The 20,139-nt window shown below is 37.4% G+C and overlaps 1 protein-coding gene across 1 annotated transcript in view; it reads left to right on the top strand.

Annotated features, from left to right (window-relative positions):
- The first annotated feature begins 229 nt into the window (after positions 1-229).
- The window catches only part of PIGK (phosphatidylinositol glycan anchor biosynthesis class K), a 69,455-nt gene continuing 49,545 nt past the window's right edge, over positions 230-20,139 (top strand). Inside the window, exons 1-9 of the mRNA XM_061451532.1 lie at positions 230-387; positions 2,006-2,059; positions 4,451-4,542; positions 8,013-8,148; positions 9,412-9,523; positions 9,889-9,985; positions 10,333-10,450; positions 11,726-11,836; positions 16,583-16,755. Coding sequence (XP_061307516.1) covers positions 295-387; positions 2,006-2,059; positions 4,451-4,542; positions 8,013-8,148; positions 9,412-9,523; positions 9,889-9,985; positions 10,333-10,450; positions 11,726-11,836; positions 16,583-16,755 — 986 coding nt within the window. The 5' untranslated portion in view covers positions 230-294. The remainder of the gene's footprint in view (positions 388-2,005; positions 2,060-4,450; positions 4,543-8,012; positions 8,149-9,411; positions 9,524-9,888; positions 9,986-10,332; positions 10,451-11,725; positions 11,837-16,582; positions 16,756-20,139) is intronic.

Genomic DNA, 20,139 nt, shown 5'->3' with positions numbered 1-20,139 from the left:
CCAGAATGAACACGTATGCTGAAGGCGGTGGTGAGATCTGCTGCTATCCCTGCCTCAGCTCCGTAAAAAACGAATTCTAAGCAGGCTGGCAAGGCCGAGGGAGCTCTGGTATGTGACTGAGCGCGTGGCGCGCCTCAGAGCAGGCACGCGGTCCCCCCGACCGCCGGGCCGCCACCTCGGAGCCACCGCGCCAGCCTCCACACGGAAACTACAGGGCGCGGAGCATGCGCAGAACTCACTTCTCCCCTTCCGGCAGCTGCGGCGGCCGGACCCTAGCGGAAGAGTCAGGGTAAAATGGCGGCCACGGAGTCCGGCGCCAGCTGGGTCCGCGCCGCCGCCACCCTACTCCTGGGGTGCTGCGGGGCAGCGCTCACCAGCAGTGTCCAGGTACGAAAGCTGCTGGGAGCTGGTCGGCGGGGAGAGAGGGCGGAAGGCGCTGTGCTATCCTGCAGGCTCTATGCTGCTGGTTTCTCCGCCTCCCTCTCTCCGCGGGCAGAGCCCGTGCTCACTGCCCTGGGCTGCCCCGGGGCACTTGTGGTGCCCCTGAGAGGGATGACGCTGGGCTCGGCGGGCGCGGTCTATGAACAACTCTCCCCACCGGCTGTTCCGGCAGTGCTGCCGGCCCCGGGCGGGGGATCGGTCTGTCCCTCCCCTGGCCCGCCTCTCCCCGCTCCGCTCTGCCCTGCCCCGGTGTTCGGCGGTAGAACCGCGTGGACTGTAGTGCAGGGCATCCCTGGAGCGGAGGGCTCAGCGGGCACGTGTAACTCTTGTAAACTGTTCAAAGTTAAGCGAACAGTCTTTGAACGTGTTTGTAAGTTTCTGAATCTGAGCTTATCTTTGGCTACACGGTGTAAGTTTCAGTAGTCGGGGTTTTAGGTTACTTTTCCGGACTTTTGTTGGCTTAAGTTATGTGTGAATGGAATTTCATCGGTTAAAGACCAGGGTGGGGTGTTTGGGCCGTCTAGCTACCTGGCCTCACCTGTGCTCGATTGGTTACCCTGACCCCCTCCCGCAGGTTGGAGAAGGCATTTACCCATAGCGATGGGAGCTAGGATTGTTTGTTTCAGGTGGGAGTAGTTTTGTATTTCAGTAATTATGTTTTTGCACGGTGCCCGCACTACACCTGGAGTGTTGTTTGCATTTGAATTCTGCTTTATTACAGATTGTCATACTTGAAATTAATTACGAACAGGACAAAAAATAGCCAAATAAAATATAAGTCTTTATAATCAAGCTGCCAGTTTGCTACTTGGAATACAGTATGCTTTACATTTATTCTAACAAATGCTTTTTCTGTTGCTGTGTGTTTTGTGAGAAACCACAGGCATCAGCCCAGTACCCCTCAGAGATTTATCAGAATCTGATTAAGAATCAGCAAGTCTTGATTCTTGTCCAGTGACAGACTTACTCCTTTACCTCTGCAAAGTCTTTATCCCCTTTCTGTGTCCTGACATATGCAATCTGTTAAAGAAAAAGGGCCCTCTTTGCAAAGCCCAGTGGGAACTATGGAGATTACAGGCTATAAGAAGGCTGTTATCATAGATCCTGATTTTGGAAGATAAATGTAACCACCTTGGATTTAAAATGGGTTAAAATTGCAGATTCGCTTAGCTGCTTTTGAAAAGATGATATGAACAAGGAAAATAGAAATTAATGCAAGCCTCTCTTCTCATTAAGGGAGAAACTGTAGGTCAATAAATCATTTTATTTTGTTCTCAGTGTCCTTTGGAATAGAGATGTGTGGGCTTTTATTTTAACTAAGCTGCAAGTGACTAATAGTTCTTTCTCCTTTGTTATTTCACAAGTTTCAGGGAAAGATTTGAAGCAATTAACTTGCATGAAATAGGAAAAACAGAAAAAGACAAACTACCTCTTGAAGCTTTTGTAAGATTTATTCAGAGTTTCAGTATGGTAAACATATGCATTGAACACTGTCTTGTGGAAAGAATAAAAATGAGTAGTCATTTCTTATTACTGAAAAACATCTAATGTCTTCATCTTTCAGGATCAAGCAGAACAGTTCTTTAGAAGTGGACATACAAATAACTGGGCAGTTTTGGTGAGTATGGCCCAGGTAGTTTTCTTCCAATAAAGTTAACAACTTTTCAACAGGAACCATAGTAGCAACAGTCACTCAAAAATTCTGTTCATTTGAAAGAAATGGAAAGATAAAGACTTGGGAATGAATAAATTTGAAATTGTGCATGCAAATTTATTACACTGTAATAAAATTATCTTTTCAGTATGACTACATTTCAGGTACTCAGAATGTGTAGCTACGTGGCAGGATTTGTAAAACAAAAGCTCTGACAGCATTAAAACAGTTAAATTGCCATAGTGCTTATTGAACAGAAGTATAATTCTGATATCAGAGAATTGTATCTCTTAGACCAGAAAGGCACACTTGATTTCTGCTTCTTGTTCATACTTAACCTGTTGACTTGTGGTAACAGGCTTAGAATAAAATAAATTCAGGCAGCATGATGTTTAGATCAACTGTTCTTATGCCTTTTTTTTTTTTGCCATGAAGCTATTATTAGCTTTGGATCATGCTTCACAATTGGTTCTTAATCACAATTTGGGTCTTAATGACTAATTTGTTTCAGAACATGATTGTAATTACTCAGTAGCAGCTGTTTGTTTTCCAGATACTAAAACTGAGCAATATAAAAGTTAACAGTAATTAATTAAATTAGAAGGAATAATTTCTATATTCTACAATGAACAAACTCAAAACTATTAAAATATCAAGTACTACTCTAATACTCTTAACAAGTAGGTGCTTTTATGCTCCATAAAAACACACAAAGAAGGTGGAAAATTATGTCCAAGGTGTTATATTTTCTCTTCTCAACAGATTCTCTGCTGGTTATATCTTTTCAGTAGTTCATAGGTAAGCTTTGTAACAATTGCTGCTACTTTTTGAAGCAGTAAAAGAGGGAGGGTTTTACAGCTATCAGGCCTGGCATTGTATTGCAGTCCTTCATCAGTAGTTGGAATTAATATGCCACAGTCTTGTGGAAAGCTATATTTAAAGCATAGGAACATTTTCCACTGTACTGTAAGAGAGGTAACAGAGGAAAAGGGGCAGGTGCTAATACCTTGAAACGTCATAGCTAAGTAGGCCACAGTTAGTTTTCAGAGCTTTAAATCTTGCTGAAAGGCAAGTATTCTCATGGGCTGATTCCCATGGGCTTTTTTTCCTGACTGACAGCATGATTGAGACACAAAGGGATCCTTTTAGGCTGAATTTTTATTATTATTCAAGCTACTACTCATTTCTTTTTATGAAAAGGCTAGAGACAGAAATGTTACATAGTGTAACTTACAGATGTTTCTATTTAAGAAACATACATTTTATCTGTGTTTTTCTGTTCAAGGCCAGGTTGGATGGGCTTTCGAGCAACCTGGTCTAGTGGAAGGTGTCCCTGCCCATGGCAGGGGGTTGGAACTAGGTGATCCTTAAGGTCTGTTCCAACCCAGGTCATTCAATAAATCTATGATTAAATTAGAGCTTTATATTTAAAGCTGAAAAATTAAAAGACCTGTTTAAATGCTTGTTACTGCTTCTCTGTTTTTGTGTTTTTAAAGTTACCTCTTCTAACATGCTTCTTTATGTCTTTGAAAGACTTGTAAAAGTGAAAGAAATTTGTCTCTGGAGCAGGATTTCAGTCCTTGGTGTGGAGCAAACAAGAAGTGAATAAAAGTTAAGCACAAATACAATGATAAGGCTTTAGTAAGGAACTACATCAGATTGCCTCTGAAGCTTTTTGAAATCTCATTGCTTTAAGGCCTTTGAGGACAGATTAAATAATACCTGACCTAGGGATTGATTTAAGTGCAGGAATGGCTGATCCCCAGCACTTTGCCTGTTAGAACAGAAAAAACTGAACTCCTTTGAAATTTTTGAGAATTTGTATTCAGAGTTTGGTTAGAGCTCACTTAGCTCTTACTTTATTATATTCGACTCTTTAAATGCAAATGTCCTCAGTGTATTTTCCCCTGCGTGTGGCTTCTGCATGAATTCACTTATGCATTTGTGCAAGAATGATCCCAGAATGGGTTTGTTATTGAGATGAGAACTCTTCCTTTGATTTCTCTTTGATACAGAGAAAGCAAATGAAGAAAATTTAGCTTATCCACTTGCTATTGCTGAATTATTCCCTGAAGTGCCACTTTCTATACTTCGTTGGGTTTTATGACAATTTTTTCATGAGTCAGTATGTTAAGAACTAATTTTTTTTAAGGTTTTATTTTCAGCATTTGCAACTTTGGTACAACAAAGACTTCTATAGCTTATATCATGAGGTTTTTGGTGTTGCTGTGTTTTTTCCGATTTGTTACTAGTTTGTTGATATTTCTGTAATCACAGTCTTCTGATGCAGTGTGCCAGGCTATTTTTATCTTTTACAGTATTTAGTATGATTTTTTTTTTCCTTCTTTTCCCAAGGTGTGTACATCTCGATTCTGGTTCAATTACCGTCATGTGGCAAATACTCTCTCAGTATACAGAAGTGTCAAGAGATTGGGCATTCCCGATAGGTGAGGGAATATTGATGAATACCATTCCTTGCAAATGTACTACTAAAAGTCACCTTATTGTCTGAAGCAGTTTAAAAATACATTTCTCTTCCCAGTTTAACTGGCTAAAAGTAAAAAGGAGGGATGTGATTACATCAGTGTATTGAAAAGTGTGGTGATATTGTTCAAAAAATATGCCAGTTGGAATAGGTTAATTAGATTAAAATTATGAGGAGCTATCTGGCCACTAAAATATGCCACTTGGAAAACTTGTGAAAGCATAATGTGAAAATTTATAAATGCATCAGCAGTGACAGTACTACTCTGAGATACAGCTTTTGCTGTACTTTCAGTGTGGAGATGTTAGTAACCATAACTGAACTGAAGTGTAAGACTTCCACATCTGCAGCTACATTGAGAGTCTCTAAAAGCCTGAACAAAGCTGCTGCTACGTTAAAAGTAGCCTTGAAAAATCCATTTTACATTATGTTTTTAGAGAAACCAGAAGCTTTGTCCATACCAGTTGTGCTTCTTAGTGATAACACAATAGTCAAAATAGTATCCCTTCTTTGACAATAGGATGAGGAAGGTGAACAAACCGTTCTGAAGTGTCTGAGTTGTGTTCCGAATGGAAGTTGGCACAGTTCCATCAACTGTTTTGGAATGCAATTTACTCGTACCAGAATTGTGCACCAACATAATAGGCTATATCCGTAGGCTTCTGTGGAAATCCTAGTGGTTCTGATTTTTCATGTTTGTTTAGGGCACTGGTACTTTCGTCAGTATGTCTGCGTAAAGAAGTCTGAACAGCTTAATCATTGCAAAATATATGTTTTACTGGATTGAATTTGTACGGCATTTTTTTGTCAACATCCAAACTGTGGTACCTGGAGTCCCGAGCTAGTTTCCACTCAACTGTGACTGTGATGCAGTATCATCCTGTTCCCTGTGTTTATTTTTTAAAAAGAAAAAGTGAGTTCTTGGTTTTTGAAAGAGGGGATGTTGAAATCTAGCTTTTGGAAATGTTTGGGAGCTGTAAATCCAAGGCAACATACTGCTGAAGCACTGTGGGCTGAAAGCCACAGAAATATGGCTTTTTTCTTTTTTTGCAGGTTGTATTCGGAAGCATCTGTCTTCTTTCCTTTATAGCCTTGGAAGAGTAGGTACCCTAGGTATACTACCTTAGGAATTCTTTCACTAGTTTTGCCCTTACCTGAGAACTTTCATGTTCTCTGCATCCATCCAGCTTGACCATCAAAATAAGTGTCAGTTTTAGAAATACTGCAAAACCTACAGCATATCTGAAGACTTGTGTTGTTCAGTAGCCTAATCTGTTTCTTAGCCATACCCAAGGATCTTGAAATTGATCTCAAAAAACCAGCAATGCTGTAGACTAAGGTCAAGAAATAACACATTGGAGAAGACCTAAAGAGAGAGCATGCCTATTTTTTCCCCCATTTACAGCAGTTTTGACATGGGTTTGTGTGGATTTCTCCCTTAGACAAACTTCTTCCTCTAGTTTTTCTTTCATTTATCATGGTTTTTGGGGTTGGGTTCTTTGGAGGGGTTTGTGCATAGCCTCATTTTGAATGGAACTATGTCAGTTTGGCAATGTAAGTAGGTTTATCCTCCAACAACAGAACTCATTAGGAGAATGATTTGTGGTTTATAACTGTAAAGTGCTCTGGTTTGTTGACATGTGGGCACAATGCTCTAATTTGCAAAAGAAAAGTTTTGCTAAAGTAAAACAAAGAAAAAATGAATTCAAAAATTGTTTCTGATTCCTGGAATCATTATGCAATATAAGTCGTGTATCATGAAAATATTACTATAGTATATAATTAGGTTACTTTGGCTTAACTGTTAAGCTACGAGTTAACATCTAGATTGTTTTGCTGCATCTATGAACCACTTGTATGCAGTGGTTCTGTGGTGTATTCCATATGCATGTATACAAATGCCATGCAGTATCCAAACTCTGCATGTTTGTGCTCACCTGTCTGTACTACTACAAATCAGAACCTTTTCCTGACTGCATGTGATTACTAATTCCTCTTTTTGAATAAACACATTCCTAGCAAAAATACAGGGCTAAACTGTAGGCCTAGTGATGTCTTAGTGTGGAATATTCTCTTCTGACTAATACAAAAAATGGATGTACACTGACTATCTCAGTAAATCTGCAAGGCATATATTCTCCATATACTTCTCTTTTATAAAAATAGATTTGTACTGCTGTGCATGTGTGGAGAAAAAAAAATCTCTTTATTTCTCTTCTGTAGCTCTCCTCTCACTTCTATCATTACACCTTCATATTTATGCCTACATTTTATTCCCATTGAGATAATTTACTGTGATTATTTCTGAGGATTTATGCTTATGTTATTTTGGACAGCATTTCTCTTTTTTTCCCACCCCTCTCCCCTTCCTTTTTTTGGTGGAGTGTGGAGCCTATTAGCACTTAATAATGAATAACTTTATATAAAGTGCTCATGCAGGCATATAGGCGAATGATGACAAGCACAGGAATGATGCTTAAATAGCACACCACAGTTTAATTTATAGCTGTTTCTTGAGAGTCTGAATTAGCAGAATTCTTTGCAGGATACAGAGCTTTCCTTTTGTAAGCATTGTTTGGGAGAGCACAGTCCATGAGAAGCTATATCCAAGACAGGGTTATCCAAGGAAAGAACCAACTTCACTTTGTTCCAGACATCTCTGGCACATTCTTCCAGTGCTAACAGTCTCCAGTGACCTCTTGTTGTTTCATATTTTGACCCAAACCTTGCCCTTTTATGGGTAATAGAGGTCTTTGGCTGCATGCAAGTTGGAACAATTTTATAATATGCTGATTGTTTGTTTGTTTTTTTTTTAATTGGTAATATGAAATGTTGGGTTGGGGTTTTATTTTTTATTTTTGGTTTCTTTATTTCTTCTTTGAACTATGAAGAAGAAAAAATGTCTGGTGTCAGACCATTTGTGTTCTTCAGCAAAATTCCAGTAACACAGATAGTCATACAGTAGTGCATCAGATGCAGTATAATGGTTTGAGAAATGTTCATGAGCTCCTCAAATTAAAAATTGTCATAATATTTTTAAATGATCTGAAAAGGTGCAAACAGGCTTGGATTTCTTCTGATTTAGTGCCCCATAAAAATCACATTTTTTTATGAATAGTTCTGCCAGTCTAAGCCTGGGCATGTCTGTATCATAAAGCTGATAAGATCAACTACTCTTGTGTTCATCTTTGGCTTAACTTAATCCTATAGCTGTATAAGAGGTAGCTGCATTTCTGTGTGTGGTATTCTCATAATACTGAGGGTGTACATAAGGAAATAGGGTGTAAGTAAGCAAAGTTTCACCTATAATCCCAGGAATCTTCTTAGTTTTATAAGCCATTTTTGTAACTGTGGGACAGTTTTATTGTAATTTCTGTTGGAATGTTATATGAAAGTAGAATGTCTGAAATATTTTTGTCTTATTTTCCATAGTCACATTGTCCTGATGCTGGCAGATGATATGGCATGTAATCCCAGAAATCCCAAACCAGCTACTGTGTTTAGTCATAAAAACATGGAGCTAAATGTCTATGGAGATGATGTGGAAGTGGATTACAGAAGCTATGAGGTGACTTCTCTTAAATTAAATCACTGGGTCTTTGGTTTTAGTGTTGGTTTAAAGATTTATACATCACCTGTGAAGTCTGAGGAAGTCTTTCTAGTCACATTTCTGGTTTTGGGCTAGGCCTTTATTATCAACTGATAGGTTTAAACACCACACCCCTCCCCTCCTTGATACTTGTTTTATTTTATTTGAAGTTTATTATACTAGAATCATGTTATAATTCAGGTAATGAAATTCCCACAATTAAATGAATATATGGAACCCCTTGTATGTGTTAGGAATCCAAGTATTACATTTCTCTTTGGAAATGGTTGTTCAGTGTCTCATCTTGCAAACTCCACCGCTGTGAAATTTCTGGTGTGCAAGTGAAATGTTTACTTGGCATATCTACTTACATTTCTAATGTTAAGCATATGTTTTTATCAAAATACACAAAAGCCATAGTTTATACATTACTGTAAAGTAATTACTGTAAAGAAATCTGCATTCTACCATCTTTTCATTTTTGTGTAATATTCCTTCAAACAGTGTCTTTACAGTTAATCTTAATTTGGACATCAATTGCATGGTTTAATAGTGCTGTATAATCATTACTAACGGTTTATGGGGGAGAGTTAAGTATATAGTAGATGTTTTATTTCTCTGAAGCTTTGTATAAAGAAGTGAAGATACAACACCGAAATAGAGGTATATTCTTTTCATTGTGTTTTTTCCTGAGTATGGATTTTTTGCTAGCATTTGAGCTGTGTACGTCTGCATGAAGAGGAAGTGGTGTTTTACAGAATGTTTTACAGTCGCCATCCAGATGGGTCTTACCTGAGCTCTCAGACTTATGTAGCTGAAATTAATCTTGTTTTTCCCTTTCTGTGTTGCAGAGGGAATTTAAGTTTATTTTTCCATGGTAACACACACTAATGTTGGAGCATGTTTTGAGTACATGAACAGCTTTGACAAAATAAAGCTATACACTGACAGGATTTCAGATGAATGAAAATGTATTAAGAAATTATAATGGCATTAGCCTTATTTGGTGTAACAAAGCAACAGGCTGATGTTAGTGGAATAAAGTAAAAGGTACCATATGATTATGAAACTGCAGTAAAACCTTAAACAGAAAATGTTTGTTTATACAGTTTATACCATGAAGTATTACTTTTGGGTATATACACTGCCTCTTTTAGTGTTCCATTACTTAATGTAACCCAGGCTATAGTTGTTAATTGATATTTTTCTCTTTAGAAAATTAGTTTGTGCTTCTGTTCCTAGGTTACTGTCGAAAATTTTTTGCGTGTATTAACAGGAAGAATCCCACCAAGCACACCACGATCTAAACGTCTTCTTTCTGATGATAGAAGCAATATTCTAATATATATGACAGGTAATTACAGGTTTCTGTATACAATTTATTGATATTGTTCCCTTGGATGGGCCTGTTTAAAGCAAGAAATACCATTAGGAGTCCAAACAAACAAAAGGATTGACAAAAGGATTTTTTTTTCCTTTTTTAGCATGTAATACTAAGTAAGAAGAAGCCTATATGGCAGTAAGTATAGTTTCTATCTTAAATGATGTATGTATACTGTTCTCACTGTACTAATAACTATCTTTTGCTGGAGTCTGTTTGGAGAAGGAAAATTGTGTTTGCCTTTTTTATTTTTTAAGAGAAATGGTCAGCCGGACTGAGTGTCTTCCTCTCAGCTACCATCTTGCATAACTTCCGCTTTTTTTTTTTTTTTCTGCCAGGCCATGGTGGAAATGGTTTCCTAAAATTTCAGGATTCTGAAGAAATCACAAATGTAGAACTGGCTGATGCCTTTGAACAAATGTGGCAGAAAAGAAGGTGAGGAAAAAAGCATTATTTAGAGGTTAAATATTGTGTTTCCTGAACATGCCTGAAGTCTTAACCAGTAGGCCTTGCTTATCTTTGGCAGTGATACTGTCTGTTGTCCATAAAATTGCATGAAAGTTTACATTCAGAAAGAAGAGTTTTAAGTTTTGTTTGCAGCTTCCTGCGGTTACAGCTGCTCAAATGTACTGTGCTTTGACTGAACTTGCATCTTAAATGAATCAGTATAAACTCTTCTGTTCCTTCGGTTCCTAGCAGCTGTCCTGGTAACTAAAAAGCAAAGTATGTGAATGTTGCTTAAGGAGAGATGGATAAAGAGGCTGTTTTATTTTTTTTTTCAGGTACAATGAATTGTTGTTTATTATTGATACTTGCCAAGGAGCATCCATGTATGAACGATTTTATTCACCTAATATAATGGCCTTGGCTAGCAGCCAAGTAGGAGAAGATTCTTTATCAGTAAGTAGATTTTTGTGATCCTGAAGACAGATTTCAAAATGCCTGAGTAAAAAGCACAGGTCCTATTGTTTTTGAACTAAAAATTTCCCTTCTAATTCCTGAATGTGTAAGGTATTTAGTTACAAAGTGAGGTTTTGACAAAACTTGTAATTGCACTTTTTCTGCTTGTTTTTATGTGCCATTCCAAAGAACCAGACTAATAATGGATTTCTGTGCTTGCTGGCCCATTTATGCATAGCCTAGGATAAGAAGAAATTTTATGGGAAGATTGCTGGAAGATATGTGTGGGAAATATTCAATCTAGGACTTCTTACACTTGATGAACCTATTAGAGAGGGTCCAGAGAAGGGAAACAAAAAGATCAGAGGCATGGAGCACTTCACCTATGAGGAATGGTTGAGTGAAATATGGCTTTTCAGCCTGGAGAAGACTCCGGGGAGACCTTTTTGCAGCCTTTCAGTACTTAAGAGGGGCCAGTAAGGTGCTGGAGAGACTTTTTAGCAGGGCCTGTTGGGACAGGGGGTAATGGTTTTAGACTAAAAGAGGGGAGATTCAGGCTGGATGTGAGGAAAAGAATTTTTACAATGAGGGTGGTAAAACACTGTCACAGGCTGCCCAGAGAGGTGGTGGATGTGCAGTTCCTGGAGATATTCAAGGCCAGGCTGGATGTGTTTCTGGGCAACCTGATCTAGATAAAGCTGTCCCTGCTCGTTGCCGGGATGTTGGACTGGATGACTTTGAAGGTCCCTTCCAACCCAAACTATTCTGTATACAGGAAAACCCCAGACCACTACCTTTCACCTGCTGTAGTTATATCCCAGCTGAATTACAGACAGAGTGATATGAGAGAGATCCTAGCTGGACCAAAACCATCAAGTCAGGGTTTGAACCTATGCAGACCTGAATCTGTGCAGAGCCTAGCTCTGAACCTGTGCAGATCTGTAAGATAAGCTGTCTCTCCCAGTCCTGTTTTCCGAGTTCTGAGAAGCTCAGGGCAGCCCACAAACCTTTACTGAACCATCAAGAAAAAGGGGTTCCCTGCTTTTTCGCAAATGTGGAGATTACCAGGATACAGTATAGAAAAATGAAGATAAACTGTATTATTCAGCTTGTCAACAATATGTTTCTTTATGGGTGGTCATTTTCTTTGTGTAATTTGCCTAAGAACAAAAAATTGTTATGCTTAACTTTTGTAACATGCTGTTACATTCTATTTGCTCTCTAAATACTGAATTCTTTCCTGCAAATGCCCAATAACTGTGTGTTGTTTTTAAGCATCAACCTGATCTTGCGATTGGTGTTCATCTCATGGACAGATACACATTCTATGTGCTAGAGTTCTTGGAAGAAATTCATCCAGCCAGTCAGACAAATATGAATGACCTAGTAAGTAGAATATTGAACATTCAAGAACATGCTAATGATTGTAACAGTTTCAAAATGGTTGTCTGTAGGGTTCTCCAAATGATTTTTGTTCTCCTGCTGTTTCTCTTGGAAGCAGCTTTGGGGAGAGGGTCTTTTTGCCATTATTATAAATGTAGTGATGGTGTAACACTTGATTGTACGCAGTGTGAAAGTGGCTTGCTGGCTATGGAAAGAGATTAACCAAAATTAGCCAGATTTTTTTTACTATTCATTGGAAAATTAATATATTATTCAATATTCATTTTGATAGGATGAAACATTTGCACATGAAAAATGATAGTAGGAAGCTTCTAAAATCAGTTTAATGGGTAGTAGACACTTTATAGATATGGAAAAGCAGACACTGATTGTTTTGCAGAGAGATTAAGCATTTAAAATTCTAATGGTGCACTCACAAATGCCTGCAGAGACTAATTGCTCTGTATATCCGCTTAGATTCCAGACCAAGATACATCAAAATACATCAGTGTTTGGAGTTAATTATATGTTAGGTAAATATTAATTACAGCTTTTGGGGTATGAGGGAGGAGGAAAAAAAAAACCAGCCAAGCAGGTAACCTATGGCAAAATTTATGACAATGCCTGTGTAAGTTAGATGTGAGGTGATATAAAGTGTAAGTGTATTTTATTTATTTATTTATTTGTAACTTCACTAAAGTAATACATTATGCTTTGGTGCCTTGTAGCTGTAAATCCTGACATACTGTGTCAGTGATCCAAGAGCCGCTACTTACAGAACACATTGTCTTTAATTCATTTCTGTAAAAGGAGCAGCTGCTTGAAAGTTTTATGCCACCCTCTGTCTACAGAGGATGGTGTTAGCCTGGCTGCTAGATGTATAGTAGAATTCACTGTAAACAGCCCACACATGACAGATTTTATGTTGTTACAGAATTGATTCAATGACTAAGATTCAAGGTTCTTTTACTACCATGGGATTGAAATTTTTGTCCTGTAATTTAATACCTTCTGACCATGGGATACAGATGATTTTAAAATAAATCTTGTTAAACAAGAATATGCAAGTCCTTTATTGATTCTATCTTTTTCTAGCCAATTTATTCAAGCAGCACTTTAGAACTATTCTGTAAACCAGAAAATTAATTGCTGTTTAAAAAAAGTCATAACAAATGAACAGTGGTTTCTACTGTGTAAGAGACCATCTGGTAAGTGGTATAACTACTCTAGCTAGCTAGATACTAATCCAGTTGTTGTGGAAAGTGTAGAAAACTTGATAGCTGGCCAAGTAGTTTACCTTTTCAGCTCTTTGGAGAAGATGTTAAAACATTCTCACTTGTGTTTTTTCTTATATGTGAAATTCTCAGGAAGAGCTGTGGGAAGTTAACCCATACTGGTAAATTTCTTACATCATCAAAGTCATCATATGCTGATGTGCTTATTGTTGGTCTGGGAAGGGAAAAAAATGGAGTGAAATATATAATGATTTTTGATGAACATGCAGTGACTCATAATATGTATTTCAGCAAATGTGACCACTTTATTTCAAGTTGGTGCTTTTCAGGGCTTTATCTAAGAGTTCCGAAATGGCATATGGTTAGTCCATGGTAAGGATATAAACCCATTATTTGCCAACAGTTATAGGGTGTACTTTAGAACTAGAATGCTTTGTTACAGTTGTGCTGGTTTAAGAACAAAGACCTACTTTTTATCCCAGTCTCATTTTTTTTGTTAATGCTTTCCAAACTCAGGACAACATTTTAAGTGGCTCATTAACCAGCTTTAAAATCATTACCTAATGTTTAGTTGTTCGATCTTCTGATATGTCAAATGTCTGCTCTTTTGGAAGAGCTGTGTATTTGCTACACTGCTTCTATTCCATCATCTCTGTACTTTTCTCCAGCCACTCTTAAAACAGCTTCTTCACATCCACCTAAGGTCTGGATATTGCATTCCTGCAAAGAATGAGACATCTTTTTCATGATCCACTCCACCTACTCCCCACCTGCTCCGTCTGTGTTGCTAAGGGATAACATAAAGCTGTGCAATTGACTGACTTTGATCACAATTCAAAAAAATAAAGACTAAATTAAAATGTCACACATTTGAAGTTTTAAAATAAGTCTCAAATACATTTCTAAATGAGATATCATTTGTCATAAAATAACTAAAAATGTTGTTAAGAAAAGATAACAAAGTTCCCATTTTTGGGAATTGTTTAGCTTTACTTGACTAGTATCTTATTTTAAAAAATTTATGAAAATGGATACATGAGCAAATGTGTTTCCTTTAGCCAGTGTTTGCTTTTTCTTTTGTCAGAAGACCTTAGTTATTAGTGTTACTTTGCTCTGGTCTAATTGCTTTGCAGTCCTTCTTTTTTCACACTAGTACTGGATAGGTAGATTTTTTTCATACTGAAGTCTCAGTGTCATTGCCTATTTTTGTTTGATTCATCTCAACATCTAATAGTAGCAAATTGTTGTGGGACAGGTTAGAAATAGTTGTGTGGAGTATCAGTTTCCCAGTTTCAGTGCTGATGCAGTTGTTTTGGGAGATTTACACTCTCTAGAGCTTGGTAGAGAGACTAATTATATAACCAGCATAGATTTATGCATCAAGTAATGGGATTAAAAACAAGTACTTAGCTTTTATAGCTTACTTCAGAGACTTAGTTTTTATGTTTGTGCCCTTAGTTGCAGCAGAGCTGAAGAAAATTGATGGCGTTTTCTTGAAACTGAAGCTTAAGAGGGTTTGTGTGCCTTGACAGGTGGCTTTGTATGGGAACGTGATGAGTCTACTTCATTTTCACTTCACAGGGAGGATAATAAAAAGATCTGCTCTGCCCCTATCTTTTCGTCAGCAGCTGTGTGGTACTCTGCCAATAGGAAAGTTGGGAATCATTAAAAAACAGCTTGGTGGATATGCGTGCTTGTGTGCTTCTCTTAAGGTAAAGGTTGAAAGTGAGCTGAAGTCTCTTTGGGCATTAGGCAGCAGCCTAATGCTGTATATTTAGAGGCTTAGACAAAAAAGACAAGGTGTGGAAGAGAAACTGTAATGGAGCAGAAAGGGGGAATGGGAAGATGGAATCTGTCCTCTTTGAAGAAAAGCCAGGTACATTGTTTCCTCTCTGGGAAGCTTTTTAAATGTAGGGCACTGTTGTCCTAAGAGGAGGAGCCATACAAGCCCATGTGTTTTGTGTCAGGCTGAGTGCAGAATTTCTGCTAGGAGGTGTGGGCTGAAACTCACAGGCTTTGTCAGACACAATCCAGGGTAACTGAGGTTGCATCTGCGCTGAATTAATTAGGATGTGTGATTTTTGTCCTAAGAATGCAATGTTTTAAGAGCTGATCTGTGATTAGGTATATGAACTCTAGACCCAGTGACTGATGAACCTGGTTTGAAAATCGCCCGGAGAATTTAATATTAAGGAAGATGAGCAGTCATGTGGAGAGTGTCCTTTATAGTCCTGTGCATGAACCTGTTATGTTGAATGTTCTTTGTTGCTGGAATGCGTGAAGGCTCACATAACCTACACTGTTACCAGGTGATCTGCGGGCTGTTGTTGAATGGACAGCAACATTTGCTCATGAAATTGTCCAGAGCACTGTAGAGCTAGTGCCTCTATCTAACAGGGTTGTGTCTAGCTCCTGTGTCTAGTAGAGTTGTGAACTTCACTGTGAAGTGCCTTCTAATGACTGAGACATGAACTCAACTTTCCAAGCTCATCAGAGAGGTCAAAGAGTGAGGCCTTGGGCTGCATTTCATGGCACTGTAAGCTAGGTAGCATTATTAATAAAAATATGAACCAAGTATTATTTATTATATTACGTTATGTGCATTACAGGGTCCTTTGAAATAAGAATCTCTCCAGATGAGAAATATTGGAGACATTCATGACAAGTGTGGTATTGTGTCCAAAATGCCTTGGTGTTGTCTTGACTATCTGCTGGGTACATAACAATCTTATTATTTAATAGGCATGCTGTCTTCTTGGATATCAAAACGCCACAACAAATCTGTCACTGTTACGCCGTCTTATTTTCTTCAAATGTACCTTTATACAGAATTGAGTCCATTAAAAACAGTTTATTTGTGCTGTTTCTGTTCTAATGTGTGTTAGATATCGGGGATCTGATATATAGACAAATTAGATGGGTAAAAGAAATAATAAAGTATTTAGGTAAATTGTAGGTTTTACAGGATGACTCTGAACTTCATGTACATAGAACACCTTTGATATTTGAAGATCCTAATTCTGCATTAATTTTCAGCCTATAAACTAGAAATAAGACTGAGACTTTTTGATCAAAATGTAAATTCTTGCTTTTTTTTACAAAAGCCTGTACTGTTACTTACTTCTCAAAGCTTGTTTACTCTTGCATGCCTCTGGTAAATATGAAGAATTTATACCTGCTTGTGCTTTTTGGAAGGTTATAGCAGCACTGCTGCATCTGTATCAAAAGTAATTTGTGCATTTAATCAGTTAGATGTAATCAATGGTTGACTTTCTCAGAAGCATTTCTTAAACAGCATAATCATGAGGATAAAGGTTTTCTGAAATGCACAATCAAGATGTGTATGCCTTTAAATGCTTTTGTTCAATCATTTTTTTAGCTGTGGGGCTTGTACTGAAATTAATGAGTTTGTGTATCATTTATATATTTTTTTCATTGATTTAATTTTGGAAAGTATATGTGGAGACTAGTGATGAATGAGGAACAGGATATGATTGTCCATCTTGGTTTCCAGTTTCAGGTCTGTCCAAAAAGCTTGTGCGTTTCCACACCTGGGCACCGAACTGATCTCTTTCGGCGAGACCCTCAAAATGTTCTGATAACAGACTTCTTTGGCAGTGTGAGAAAGGTGGAAATTACGAGAGAGACTATTTCTTTGGACCGTGACATAGCTGGATTTGAAAGCAAGTAAGTAGTCACTCTTTAGAGTTGATTTGTATAGCTCTGTGCCACAGAAACAGAATAGTGGTATAGCTGTCAAGGAGAGAACTCTGATTTGCTGACATTTCTTGCAAAGAATCGGGGAATTAGTATGGACCTGCTACTATGATGATGCTGGGGTTTGTCAGCTAGAACTTAAAAGTTTAAAAGTTCTCATCCCTTTATTTAGACTTGTAAAGAAATACTGCTAAGGACCAAGGTGCAGATGTCAACAACAACAAAAATTAGTCCATCTTTTTTCCTTATAATTCCTTCTTTAATGTGCAAAAATGTTTTGTTACTGTAAATTTGTAATAGATAAGCTCTGAGTATAAGCCGTCAGTTGTTTCATAACAACTAGCTCTTTAATAAATGCTTTATTTCTGTTCTGTGAATCCTCTGGCTTTTGGCATTACCTGTCCTGACAGTTTCTGTTGCTGAGATGCAGTGATACCTTTGAATAAAACTGTTGGTGTAAGTTCATTAATAGTTTTAACAGGGCTTCCATTACGTTGGATGAAGAAAGAATTATAAACTACTTTGTATTTTTGGTATTCTGTTGCCACCTATTGGGAACATGTAAAGGAATATGTGCTTGTTCTTTAGAGTTTATTTATCATTGCACTTCCATTTCTGTTGCATCTTTTATGTTTCATGATACAGTCTTCTAAGAGGAGGAAAATAAAAGGTTTGAAATAGTCTGATGTACCAGGGCTGAAATATTTTTCAACCCATAAATTTATGCAGATCATTGTCTGCCTTGTTGTTTACTGTTGCTCAAATCAAAGAACAAGTTAGTGGGTAGCAGTTTACACATGGTTTAGTATAATACTTCATATAATTATGAAATATTTAGTATTATTATTGCTATTCCACACAATTATATTATTGTATTTATCTCGTATTTTATTTTCATACTGTATTTTTATCCATATAGTGTGTGTTAGGAATAACAGTATATGTATCTTAAGCTGATTTTGTGACTGCTTATTTTAGAACAGTATTTAGTGACACTGGTTTTGTTTTTTTTTTGTTTTTTTGTCAGTCAAGAACAGTATTGAGTGACACTAAGTTTGGTTGGTTTTTTTTTTTTGTTGTTGTTCTAGAGGGAAAAGGAAAAAATTTTTGGCAAATAACAAACATTTTATCAGTCAAGAACTATAATGGAAACTTATTTGTTTGGGTTTCTAATTTGTGGATGATTAGAAGGAGAAATAGGTTTTGGTTAAGTTTACTGTTCTCAAGCTGGAAGTGACTGGTTGGGATTTTCAGTTTTTATTTTTGAGTTAGTTTGGTGCCAATATATGAGGGTTTTTTTAGGTGTCTATCACACTGCTGAATTGGACACATGGAAGCAGCGTTGAGAAACTGGCACTCATACATGGAGCGGAATATTATCCTTGTGAAATGCTCTGATATTTAACGAGAGCTGTATTACATTATCACAGCAATTCCAGTCAACTTAAATCTGTGAAATTGGGAGGGATGGGAACATTCTGGCTTTTAATAGCTAAATAGTTCTGCTTTAGCTTGAGACAGTCTTTGAGAACATGTACGCCTAGGAATGGAAGCACACAGCAGCCACTTGTGGAATACTGCCTCATGTCTGTAACGTATGTGACCAGTTTAAGTGTTCTTGTATAAAACAGTAAGTTACTCATTGCACTATATTGAGATACAATTTTCAAAAAAAAGTATTTTGATTCTCAGCTTCTTGTTCCCACTTTGAAAGAGTTTATGGAGAATGTGTTTTTAATAGAGAAGAAAGTATGGACTTCATGGAAAAGTGCGGGAAAATTGTAGCATAGCCCTCTAGATAGTGATGTGGAGTGCTTGATAAATTCCTTAAACAGAATTCAGAGATTAGTATCTCTTGGTATGACAGATCTGTTTTGCTACAACAGATTTAAAAATTATAGCTTGAAGTGAATTTATTAAAAATGTTAATGCTTTTAAAAATGAAGTTTTGGAGAGCCTGCTCTGCAAAAAGCAATTACTCTGGTTTTATGTAAGGAATATTATAAACATTACACGTATCTGTTAGGGTGTTAAGAAGTCAGAACAGTTCACAAATTATGGAACCTTTGAAAAGATACTTCCCAGATTGTTCTACGTTCATATAAAGATAACCCAAGAATGAAAGAATGTGAATTCAGTCTTAGTAAAACCATTCAATGCCTTTTGGGAAAGTAAAATAATTTGGGAAAGATGGGACTAGCACAGCCTGGTTTATTGTTTTTGCTGTCATTGGGAGAGAACTAATCCGAGCATTTAAAAAATCAAATAATCCTTCCAAATTAGTCATGAATAATCTTGTTCATGCCTAGTTCTGTTTTAAGAGTCTTTGGAAAGAGGGGAAGAAAAAGTCATGCAGAATTGAACTTGTGCCTCTTAAGGGGTTTGCAAGAAGCGTTTACCAGGAAGTATCTGATAGATCACAAATGCATGCCACTAATACAAATTTTGATGTTTTACATTGGTTATGTAGTGTGCAGATCTCTTCTTATCCTGACAAAATGTATGTAGAATCTGAAATCTTTCCCTTTTTTCTGTATTGCATTCAAGTTACATTTTTTCCTAAAAGATAATTTGCAGAGGTCTTGCTGGTTTAATATTTGATATAGTCTTTGGCCTCATTCTTTTATGACTCATTTCCTCTTTGTTTTATTCTTCCCTCAATAGAAGGGAAATATCAATTGATACCTTTTTCTCTTTTATACACTGGTGGCAGTAGAATGCTACAGAATAGTTATGTTACAGAACATAACCAGAAGATGAAACAGACCTCAACTCTGATGCACTCTTAAGTAGTCCATGTTAGATCTGATTTGTTTCTTTGAAAGTTGCAGGAGTCATATGTGCAGGTAAGGTCTTTAAAAAACAACCAAACAAAAGAGATAACCCGCTGATAACGCAGGTAATGGGTAGAGAAGATGCTGTCATGTGAGGCATGATCATGTTATCTTAGTGCTGGCAGACTGACCCAGTTTTCATCTACCATGCTGCTGTGGCTTTGCCAAATCTTTTCAGTAGAAGTCTGTTCTTTTGTTACACACTTGCTTAGCGATTACTTTGTAATAGGGATCCACTCCCGAGCTCAGTGTGAGCAATAGCTGTGCAGCCAGACCAGAACTGACAGTTTCATGTTGAACGCAAGCCGTGACATTGCTCGAGTGAGGCCTTTGAGGTGTTCTGCAAAGAACAACTGCTAATTAACCAAAAGAGGAGGCTTGCTTTCTGTCCACGTAGTAGAAGGTGACTATTTGTGAGGAGAAGCTTTATACCATAAAAAGAATCCTCTGCTGTTTTCCTTCTTCATAGCAGTTTCAATCTAAGCTATGTTCACTTCAAAGGACTTGTTCTGCAGCTGCC

Source organism: Pezoporus flaviventris, unplaced genomic scaffold (genome assembly GCF_033815535.1).
Source record: "Pezoporus flaviventris isolate CSIRO_AGI_PZ_B2104156 unplaced genomic scaffold, CSIRO_AGI_Pfla_v1 ptg000013l, whole genome shotgun sequence".
NCBI lineage: Eukaryota > Metazoa > Chordata > Aves > Psittaciformes > Psittacidae > Pezoporus > Pezoporus flaviventris.
This window is presented reverse-complemented; position numbering and strand designations above follow the sequence as displayed.